The sequence below is a fragment of the Cloeon dipterum genome, chromosome X (assembly GCF_949628265.1).
Source record: "Cloeon dipterum chromosome X, ieCloDipt1.1, whole genome shotgun sequence".
Classification (NCBI taxonomy): domain Eukaryota; kingdom Metazoa; phylum Arthropoda; class Insecta; order Ephemeroptera; family Baetidae; genus Cloeon; species Cloeon dipterum.
Window position 1 is genome coordinate 16,317,473 of NC_088790.1, and position 11,080 is coordinate 16,328,552.

At 39.4% G+C, this 11,080-nt stretch overlaps 2 protein-coding genes across 2 annotated transcripts; one reads left to right on the forward strand and one right to left on the reverse strand.

The window, feature by feature from the left end:
- Positions 1-152: 152 nt before the first annotated feature.
- LOC135946627 (caspase a-like) lies at positions 153-3,691 on the forward strand. The gene is made up of 6 exons (XM_065494929.1): positions 153-374; positions 662-1,276; positions 1,339-1,605; positions 1,668-1,817; positions 1,940-2,092; positions 2,145-3,691. The coding sequence occupies exons 1-6, from the start codon at positions 347-349 to the stop codon at positions 2,444-2,446; spliced, it is 1,515 nt and encodes a 504-aa protein (XP_065351001.1). The 5' UTR covers positions 153-346; the 3' UTR covers positions 2,447-3,691.
- LOC135946626 (polyhomeotic-proximal chromatin protein-like) lies at positions 3,421-10,584 on the reverse strand. The gene is made up of 13 exons (XM_065494928.1): positions 10,355-10,584; positions 8,672-8,905; positions 8,488-8,613; positions 8,312-8,434; positions 7,692-7,940; positions 7,495-7,629; positions 6,280-6,454; positions 5,792-6,006; positions 5,604-5,740; positions 4,661-5,121; positions 4,313-4,439; positions 4,086-4,254; positions 3,421-4,032 (listed from the first exon to the last, which is right to left on the reverse strand). Exons 2-13 carry the CDS (start codon positions 8,870-8,872, stop codon positions 3,826-3,828), a joined length of 2,325 nt encoding a protein of 774 aa, XP_065351000.1. The 5' UTR covers positions 8,873-8,905; positions 10,355-10,584; the 3' UTR covers positions 3,421-3,825.
- Positions 10,585-11,080: the final 496 nt, after the last annotated feature.

Here is an 11,080-nt window from a genome sequence, read left to right on the forward strand (position 1 = left end):
CTGCACGAGAAAATTTGCAACATTGCTTCATCATCATCTGTTTTAGTGCGGAGTTACTGAGACTGAGGGTTTTACTTTTACGCTATTGGCTGAGGATTAATAATGGTGCATTGAATGTTCCTGTCATTGGATGATCAAAGCAAAACAATTCCAGGAAAACGACAGACGTCTGCTATCAAACGTCACAGTAGATATGTGCATAAAAGAATTAGCTAGTTGCTGAGCCCACCAAAGGACACTGCTGGCACTGATCGCCCTCACCCCTAATCGAACTGTTGCTGCTGTCTTCTCGCCAAACGTGGACGAAAAGATAAAAGGGATAAGAAATTAGATTTTACATAGATGTATGATACAAAACAGCAAAGAATTGCATTGTAAGTAAAGGGCTTGCCTAATATTTTGTAGATATATTTCGAATTATTTCATAATTTAGTTTAATGTCAAACGTGCCGCGATAGCAATCATTCAAACTTATGATGTATGAATTTGTATTAAAACATTTTTGTGTAGATATATGTACCTATCATATGATTGTTTATCGTGGAACTCTGTTTCATATTAGCCATATTCGCAAAATATTTTTAGGGATTATTTGTATCAGTTTTAAGTGGTCTTAAACAAAGTGTGCTTAATGTAAACAAATCTTTTTCATGTCAACCAGCACACTCTGAAATGACCGGCGACGCCCAACAAGGTGGAAATTCAGAAGAACCTGTGAATTCCAACGAGATTGCTTGCGATGACAGCGGATTGCGGCATCTTAGCATTGAGAACAACCTATTAAGCGATCACCACCAGCCGGCGACAGTCCGAGGGCCAACACCGACCTCAGCCTACATAAGGGCAACAGAAAAACTCAAACAACATCACAAGAATTCGTTGAAGTTTGTCCTTGGCCTTGATGACGATGAAGAGTCGCCAAACCCTGACGCCTTGAGAGAGGCCCTTGCCATTACGAACAATTACAGAAGTTTGAGAGATGAGTTTGGAGTGAATAAAGCTGACGCTATAGAGAAGTACCAACCAAGAAACGCTACATTTAGCATCAAAGTCAGTCTGTGGAAGAAGAAACTCTTCCTCATTGCTGAAGGACTGAATCCGGTGGAGACGGAAATTTTCAAAAGGAAGTTAAGCGAAAATGACGTTATGGATGGGTCTGAGCAGCTAGAAATCTTTTTTGAACATCTGCTGAAGAACAACATTGCGAAACTGAATGAAAACCAGGTTAAAATCATTTTGCTTGATATGAAAAGACATGACCTGGAGAAGTTGTTAGGTGAGAGCAGTGGTGCAATATTATAGGAATTTGCGACAATTTTTGCCTATGAATTTTTTCAGAGAAAAGTGTTACCATGCGCTCGGGCCTGTGCATCATCATCAACCAAAAATTGTACACCAAGGGAAGCCCAAAACCTCGCATTGGCACCGATTTGGATAGGGACAGACTGGTTGAAACCTTCACAAGAATTGGATTTGACGTTGTAGTTGAAAACAATCTGAAGTTTTCGAAGGTTAATGAAACGTTGAAGGAAATTCTCAATGATTACCTAAAACCAGTCATTCACAAGTGTTTGGTGGTTTGCATTTTGGCCCATGGTATTAAAGGTGCACTACTTAAATAACTTTAAAATAATTCAAATTATATTTTAACAATTTGTTGGTTCTAGATCAATTCATCTGTGTTGATCAAGATGACAGAGAGGGCTACCCTTTGGAAAGACTTATAACTGTACTTAATCTGGAAGACAAAAATCATCTCGCAAAGATACCCAAAATTTACTTCATCCAAGCATGCCAAGGAAGCATCAATCTAACAGGTACCAAGCAGAAAAAAGATTATTTTATCGCACACATCATAAGTCAACTTTCCTTATCTTTGAAAAAGTTAAATAAAAATTAGATCCCACTGGAGGAGAGTTAAAGCTTTGTTATGTTACAGATAAAGAGCCCTTCGAGGTTATTCGTAAAACGAAAATCGCCTCTGATGCTCCAATTGAATTAAATCGCTGCAATAATGCTACGGGCATCAGGAACATTTGCATTTTACAATCTGCTGTGCCTGGAACGACTTCCCTCAGACACGAAAAGAAGGGTGAGCAAGACCCAGACAAACCCTTCACACTTATAATAATTTTTCTTTTCAGGAACATTCTTTGTACAGGGCTTGTGCTCTGCTATTTTGATGAAAAATCCTTGCAGACTAGAGAGTCTGTACAACGATATTCATGACATTTTGAAAACAGCACTGGCCAATGAAGACGCAAGTAAGTCGATGGCAATGGTTCCGATGTGCACGTCCACCATGATAGACAAGGTCATTTTCCAAACCAGCGAAAGCAAACTCAAAGAGTCTGTCAAGATGAGACTGACTAGGGTCCTTGTCAACCTTTATGAAAGGGAAATAGCAAAGATGATGATTGCCAAAGCACTTGGAAATGTTGCTTAGGATAACTACTTTATTCACAATTTACATCGTTGATCGGTTTGATATATTGTGTTAGGCGGCACGCAAAAAACATTTTCGGATTGAACAATAATTTTACTAAGAGACTAATCTCTGTGATTTTTTATTATTAGCGTCATGCTAAGACTATTTACAAAATTGTATCCTTTAAAAGGAATGGGGCATTAGATAAGTGCTTTAATGAGGGTACCCTGAAATGACTCTGTCTTAATATGCAATTGTTTGCCTCGTAAATGTTAATTTTAACTATCAACCCAAAATTTTCAACCTAGCCTAGGTTTTGAGTTACGGACTGGACAAATGCTTTGGTAAGAAGAAGTTTTTTCAATCATGATGATGTTTAGTAAATATATTCTTGGTGACGTGATGAATCGATTGATGGGTCATTTTTTTACTTTCAAATTCTTGAAGATCTTACAATAATTGCAACTTTAGATGCCACTAACGTATATTTTTAATATCAATTCACATTTTACTCTTAAAGTGTGTAAAATTTGCTGTAGTTTGTTCATCTTAAAAATTTTATTATTGAATGATAAAGGATAAACGGTATTTAACGATAATAAAGTTTAAAATAATTTGTTTTTATAATAGTTTATATACTTTTGATAAACCCTTTAAATATTTCTTAATTTTATTGTTTGAAAGTCTCCATAATTTTTTTGTTGCGGAGCCTTAAATTTCATTCATGCGCAAAAACGGGAATTTGGCAAAATTTATAAAAAGCTACGTATCAATCGATTTGTCTCATTAAGGAAATTTAACCTAATTTTGACATGATTAAATATAAATTGCCCCTTTTATAGTGAACCCCATAAGACGTCAGACTGAAGTTCGGCTTTGTAACTTAGAAATGAAGCTAGAGTGGAAATTTTTAGTGATAATTATTTCTCAATTTCATATTTGAGGCAAAACTAAAGCGGAACAAACCAAGGTGCCCTTGTAAAAAAACATAGTTAGACGTACATGCTACATTTATTTTTGTAGTTAAGAAAGTACAAAAAATTGCTAGTTATTATGAACAATGATCACATTACAAAAGTTGATTATAACACCGACGACTTGTAAAAATTTGTCACGCTTAAATGCTACCGTTTCCACAAAGTACGTATAATCTCGAAATGCAAAATTTGTACATGGATTATGGCTGTTTTGGCAGTGAAAATGCTGCTGTTTGACTTAATAAAAAATCAACACTTGGTAACAGCTGACGTTACACAAACAAAACTTTTCAATCAAACAACATTTTATAAAGTAATGCAACATTCAAAGAAATAACACTGAAAAAATTTGTGCACAAATAAATAATTATTGTCCATGACCAGAATTAAACCACTCTACGCGCGTTTCCACACTCCACCTTAACTGGTGTCTACGATGCCATTCTTTAGCTGCTGTATTTTGGCGCAAATCTTGAGTGCCGGGCCTAGTTTCATGCCCATGGCGCTCATCAGGTGGTCGGCCCTCAGGAGCAGCAGAGCCTGGCCATCGATCTCTTGCATTGAGAAGTCCTCCACGTACTCTGCGCATCCGGGCAGCACCTGGATGAAGTCGCACACTTCCTTCACCTGGAAATTTAATTTAAATTATTTGTTCAATCTCTCTCTAAATTTCCGCATACCGTCCATTCTTGTGGATTGACACTCGGAGTGGTAGCAGGGGAAGGCGAGCTCTCGGGGTTTGCTGAGGATGTGGTTGTTTCATCGATGACGAGTTCCTCGCCTGACGACTCAGAATGTGCAGATCGCGCCTTCTTTCCGCCGACTTTCTCCTCTTTCTGTCTCTTGTAACTGGAAAAACGCATGAAGTTCTATATATATATACCAGGACTGAAATAACTGATTGTACCTCTTGGCGCAGGACGAGCTGCAGAATCGTTTCGACTTCTTGAACCTCGTTCGCACGTCTGTCTTCTTGCAAAACTCGCAGGTTGCCATCTCCTCTGGGGTTGTAGTCGTTGGGAACGGTTCACCGGCTGTAAAATATTAAATTTTGAGAAAGGACAATCATTCTTGAAAGACACAAAACGCTCTATTTTTTTCTTTGAGCATAATAATTCCCGTAATCTGGAAAAAACTTAATTTCTCTTTTTGTTTTCAGCTGTGGCTTTTCACTCCCTTTAGTCATATTTTTTTGTAAATTATTTTAATATTTTATAACTTAGCATGAGTGAATTAAAAAAAATTGAAGACCAACCTTCTTGAATGACAAAGCCCTCGATGACATGTGTCAGCACCTGGGGCTTGACGAGGGCCTTGAGTTTCTCCCTGCTCTTCTCGTCGATGGCCAGGTCCTCATCGTCCTCGTCGATAGTCTCCGGGGTGGCGGCCTCTTCCATGTCCTTGCTCGAGTCATCAGTGACCGCCACTTCGGCAGCTGACTCCTTTGCTTGTTGCGGCTGCTCGGGCTGCAGCACCGGGGCCGCCACCATGGGCTGCATGGGCACCACAGGCGCCATCACCGGCTGCAGCGCAGTCTTGTTGCCCTCCTTCTGCGGCTGCTGCATGGTGAGCGACTGCGGCAGGAACTGCAGCGGCTGCGACACTGGCAGAAGCTTGGTCATCATCTGTGCAGGCTGACTAGGCGCCGCTTTCGGCGATTCCGAATTCACGACCTGCACTGGTTGGTTGTTTGACGGCAGCAGCACTCTGGAAAAACTTATTTTTATTAATTTCTTAACGTGTATTTTTATACATATAATTATATCATTTGATATTTTCATATTTTATGTGTTTGGTTGTAATTGACCTAAGAATAAACAAGAATAATAATAATCAACAACAATGACAACAGTAGCTATTATTTTATATGCATATATAGATTGAAGAAGGTATTTTTGTGCTTTTTACTCTCACCAATAAATTATTAAAAATTATTTTTTTGAAGTGATCAGATCAAAAATTTAAATCGTGTCCCAGATCCCAGAATAAAATTGCTAAAAAAAATATTTAAGATGTTGCCAGGTTTCTATTAAAAATAAAATATAATAAAAAACAGAAACGTTATATATTTAAAAATTTATTAATTAAGCAAAATGACACGGATCACTACATATGATGAGCAGTGCCAAAAAGAAAAGTCTTTTCAATTTTTTTTAGATATATATATATATAAAGAAATTTTATTAAAAAATACTTACTTGTTTACAACAACTTGCTGGCCGCTAGTAGTGATGTGCTGTTGGGTAGTTTGGGTCTGCTGCATTATTTGCGGCTTGATTTGGTTGTCAGTAGTCTTGGTGCCGACAGGACGTCCAGGCCTGACCTTCACCTTGGACTGATTTCAAATGAGTGTGATTTTCGTGCGGAAAATGCATTCTACTATCACCACAGGTTTGGTTGTTGTTGTTATCGCCACAGAAGTTTGGGTAGCTGTCGAACTCGCTGGTTGAATAGGCGCGGCTGACGGTCTGATAGTCAGTGTCTTCTGCGGCACCACCTTCGGCTGGATGTTTGGCGGGGTGCTTGAGGTCTCTGGAGGCTTAGCCACGACCGGTTTCATCTGCTGGGGTTGCTGGGCCATTTGCGTCGGAGCTGCCATTTCTTTAAAAAAATTACGGAATATTCAATATATATTCATTTTTTGTTCCAGTATTTTCCATAACAGAAAAATCAAATCAATAAAAATATTATTTTTCAACCTGCTAGAATCTCAGAAATTTTAAATCGTGGTCCTTTATAGGAATTGTTATTTATGGCGTTGGGTAAAATTAAAGCAAGCGGAAAATACACAGGAAAACTATAGCGAGAACCGGCGATTTTCACTGCATGGCCCTGATTGATGTGGTTTCAGTGGTCCAATGATTGATAACTTACGTGGCTGCTGCATTTGCTGTTGCATGGCGTTGCTTTGGATGTAAACGTGTGTGCCGTCGGGCTGGGTACTCCGGATGAAAATCGGGCTTGAGGTCGTGTTAATGCTCGCTGCACTCATGGGCATGTTCCCTGTCGGCTGAGCCCACACGGCTCCTTGGTTTGGAAAAGACTGCCACTGTAAATACATGTTTTTTTTTTAATTTTAACCTCTTGCGAAATTTAATTCCCATTTAAGTATATCGTTTAGTGCAACGAATTTATTTTGCTAAATTTTTGTTGTAGATCTTTAAATTTTTTAGGGATATTTTAAAACTGTTTTCTTGTGCTTAAGATTAGAGATTATAAATTAATATCAAGAAAGCCAAAAAATTAAAAAAAGTACGGATAGAGATAAGCTAAATGAAATAAGCAAAAATGAAATTTTGAAGCATATGATATTCCCACTCAATATATTCGGCTCAATTTCTTCTAAGAAATTTCTTCTAATTGTTTAAATAGCTATATTTAGGAGTGGCTTAAGCCAATTATGATAGTAAATTTGAACTCGGAATTTTCAAAACGAGACCTATGTTTGATTTATCATCTGGTAAAGTTAGGGTAAGGCCCGAAGGTTCCACCTGACCTTAAAAGTTCGCTTTACGTCTGGTTAGTGTGCCATGTTAAAAACAAAGAAATGAACTGCATCGACATTAGGCGTATTTATAGGAAAAAGCGGTTCTGAGCCAGATTTCAAGCTCCAAATAAAAAAAATTGCAGTGGAACCTCAGCGAGTGCACCAAAATGAAACTTGGTGTGTGCTTGTGAAGAATTTCACGGGCTACATTTTGGTCACGCACATCGAAAAAAACGCAGGGGGCTAACACACTGAAAAATCATAATTTCTCAAAAAGGACACCTTTAAACTACAAATTTTTGTGCAAATTAAAAATTTGTTGAGAATCAAATAGGGTGCGCGGTGAAAATTTCATATTGATATCCCTTTCCAGAATTAACTCTTTATCTCCGGGATTTTTTAAATACTCATAAACTGGGAAACCGAACACTTTTCCCCGACCTCAGACCTCAAATACCATCACCTCTCAGGTAAAATTGGTCAGAGTCAAAATTTCCAATGCCTCATAAACCCCCATCAAAATATCACGTGGATTTCTCATCAAATTTTTAAAGATCATCTAAATTTGCTAAATTCTATGAGGGGTGAAATATTCTACCCACTTGCATGGGACTGCCGATAATCTGCTGATTTGGAATAGCCTGCGTGATAATCTGCTGAGGCTGCTGCTGGACGATCATGTTTTGTTGCTGCTGCTGTTGCATCGGCTTGTTTTGAGTCTGCTGGATGACTTTTGCCTAAATCAAATAAAATTTAAATATCTTTTGAAAATTTATCAATATTTCATCTCTCAAAATACCTTCTGCTGATCTTGCTGCTTGGCCGTCGGAGAGGGTGGCGGCATGATGGTCGTCGTGCCTTGTTGGCTTGCAGCTACGTGGCTGATAAGCAGGGTCTGATTGGGGTTGCCAGACGCTTGCTGGGCTGGAATGTAGCACTGCGTGGTGCCTGTCGGGGTGGTTGCTTGCACCATCGTTTTCCCCTGAGGGGTGATCAGTTGCGGGGTCATCGGCCCTGGCTGGAAGGTTGGCTTCCCGGTCGTTATCACCTGATAATAAAAATTATTAATCACGAAAAAAATAATTTTTGAACCCACATTAGGTTCGAAATTTATGATTGATTTAATTTTAGAAATGTAGATAATAAACGCATCTTTTATTTTTCAGGAAACTAGATCTTTTTTATTAATATTTAGCAATTTTAACAATTTTTCTAGCGTAATCCTTAAACTATGGCTGTGCTTTTTCTCAAAAAAGTACACAACAAATAACGAAATAAATATTTTAGCTTTTTTAAAAGAAAAATATTCAATTGGAGTATATCTGTGAGATAAAATCTTTTTTCTGTTATAAATTTTCCACCACGATGCTCGTAATATTTGAACTATTTATGGGACTGCGCATCTCATGATTTATATACCTGCAATGGTTGTCCCGGGTGGTGTATAACATTGTTTGCCGGGATCAAGAACTGCTGGCCGTTCGGGGTGTTATAAACTTGCTGCACGTACATCGGCCCTTGCTGCTGCGGAACCAGTTGGATCTAAATTTTGCACAGTGAACCGCCGTTCCAATTTATTGTATTACTCGACTCACTCTTTGTCCTTGCCACTCCGCCGTGGTGAACTGCTGCATTTGCGGTTGCTGCGGCGGCATCATTTGCATGGTCATTGGGGACGCGCTCGGCATGGGGGTGGTCGAGGGTGGCGGCTGCTGCTGGAGCTGCGCCATACAGAATCTTGTTTAAGCACGGAATATTTTTTTAAGAATTTTCTCTCACCTGGAGGGTTTGGAATGTCTGCATCTGCGGCTGATTCACGACACACCCGGAGGTCGTGACAACAGACTGTTGTTGCTGCTGTTGTTGTTGCTGTTGCTGCTGCTGCTGCTGCTGTTGTTGTTGCTGCTGCTGCTGCTGCTGCATAGCCATCATCTCTGCCTGCTGCTGACCCTCAGATTTTTGCATCTCACCGCAATTCATTTCTTCTGATTGTTTTTTCGCAACTCTGTCTCACTAAAAATGAATGTCAAAAATAGACAAATTAAATTAAATTGCATTATATTAATTTAAAAAAAAAGAATTATGAATTAATTTTTAAAGTAAAGCTGTTAAACAATTTATTTTCAAATTCCGACAATTGGGAGAGATCTACAATTTTTCCAGGATTTGACATTTAAATTTGCGAAAGAATCGGCTCCAAAGTTTGCATGCTATGTAATCAAGCGGCGAGCACTGTCTCCCTATTGAAAATCAGGATTTATTGGGATTAAGGGAAATTTCCTTACTGTTCATTGGAATCCTCTTAAGACCGATTTAACCTAACAATTTTTGCACATTGTTAGATAAATCGTGACAAGAAGAATCGAAATCCAGCGGAAAACCACTGACAAAAACCATTTAATTATCTAGCAAATTCTGAAATGAAACTGTTTCGGTCCTGATTTTATTATTACACACTGTGCAGGTTCACAAACACTTGCTATAGCCTACAACGCAGCATTTTCTTACTTGTAAACCTGTGTAAAACCCCACTTAAATTCCAATTTGATTTAGAGTTTAATTTAACAATAATACTCTCACAAATAAAAGGTTCATACACTTGGCGTTTATAGCTTTAACTGTGGTCCGCGTAGAGTGCAATCAGCAAAAAGCCACCCCTTGACGCGGTGCCTGAGAGCCAAACAATATGCTGCACACTATACATTATGTATCCAAATATTTACTGAATACATGTTCCGATATTTATTTGTTTAGCGCCCTCCCTGCACATATGCCACCCCTCGCTTTTAAAAGGCAAAGGCAGACGAGGAAGGGCGCAGCTCACTCAATAAGCGCCGAGTGTGTGCTAGCGCGCGTACACGTTCGTAGTGTGGATGGGCCGGTGCGGGTCGCGGGGTTGACGGCACCGCGGAGAGAGCCGGAATGAGTCGGAGGATCAGCCCCCACAACATTACGTCATTATCGATCCCTGCGTGGCAACCATTGATGCAGCAGCATTTTGTATTGTTTTTATTCCACCGGCCGGAATAGGAATTTGCTGAATTTATAGAAGAACTACTGCAAAATTATGTCACCACAGTATAAATGTTAGCAGAGGCTAATGTGAATTTTTCTAGCAAATTTTTATTTTAATTATATATTTATTTAAAGTGCCGAGATTTGATCGTATGGAATAAAATATTAAAGGGTTTCTGCGGGTTTAATTAACTCTATAATTACCATGAAATTAATATGGAGAATGAAAAGAAACGTGGAGATTAAGCTTAACTTCAACGCCCTGGAAATATTTCCTGGTATATCCCGAAAATTTAAATGCCACGGATTGCATGAGAGTTGGGGGCTGGAACTGAAATGCCTGCCTCCCTGCCGGCGGGGCAAATTAGCTGCTGGCCGCAGAGCGCGAGAGGCGGCACATTTTTAACGCGGCGGACCGCGCGTGCTGCCGCCGCCGCGGCTGCTTACCTCGGACAACAAAGCGGTCGCCGTCAATCTCAATCACTCTCTCGTCCCGTGCCCTCAGGTATCCATACCTTTGGAAATGCGACGGTGAGGCTCGTCAGTGCGGCAGAGACGCCGCCAAGTGATGTGCCATTAGAGTCGGTCGGTGCGTTCCTCTCACCCCCGCACGAGGGGGGCGGATGTGCCAAGGGGGATGCTGGAGCGGCCGCCGCACTTGCTGCACTGAATACCGCCGTAGTTGGTGAGGGGTGGCTGCGCACGCAAACTGCAGCCCTCCCGACAACCCCGTGACGTCAGCCGAGACTTTCAGCTCGCGTACTTTACCAAAGGGGAATAGACATTTAGTAGTGAGATTTCCTGAACAAGATTTTTAATTTAAGCTAGTATTTTATTGCAATACCTTTCTGATTTACTGACAATAAAAATATTCAAAATTCAAGAGTGAAATGTTGCTTTTTGCACCTAAAAATCCCTTGAGTAAATGTTTAAGATAATGTTTAAGAAAATATTTAATAACATTTTAAGCTAAAACGTCCTTAAAAGTTATGATGCCCCGGCTTTCACATAAACAGTTTACTGATAAATTGTTGTTCTTTTCAAAATAGTAAATTGGCAAAAATGAATGCTAAATTTCACAGCATTAAAAGAAAAAACTCTAAGAAAGAAAATTGTCCACTAGAGTAAAATACTTGAATTTGAAAAAAATATATTTTTTGTCATAGATGGGAC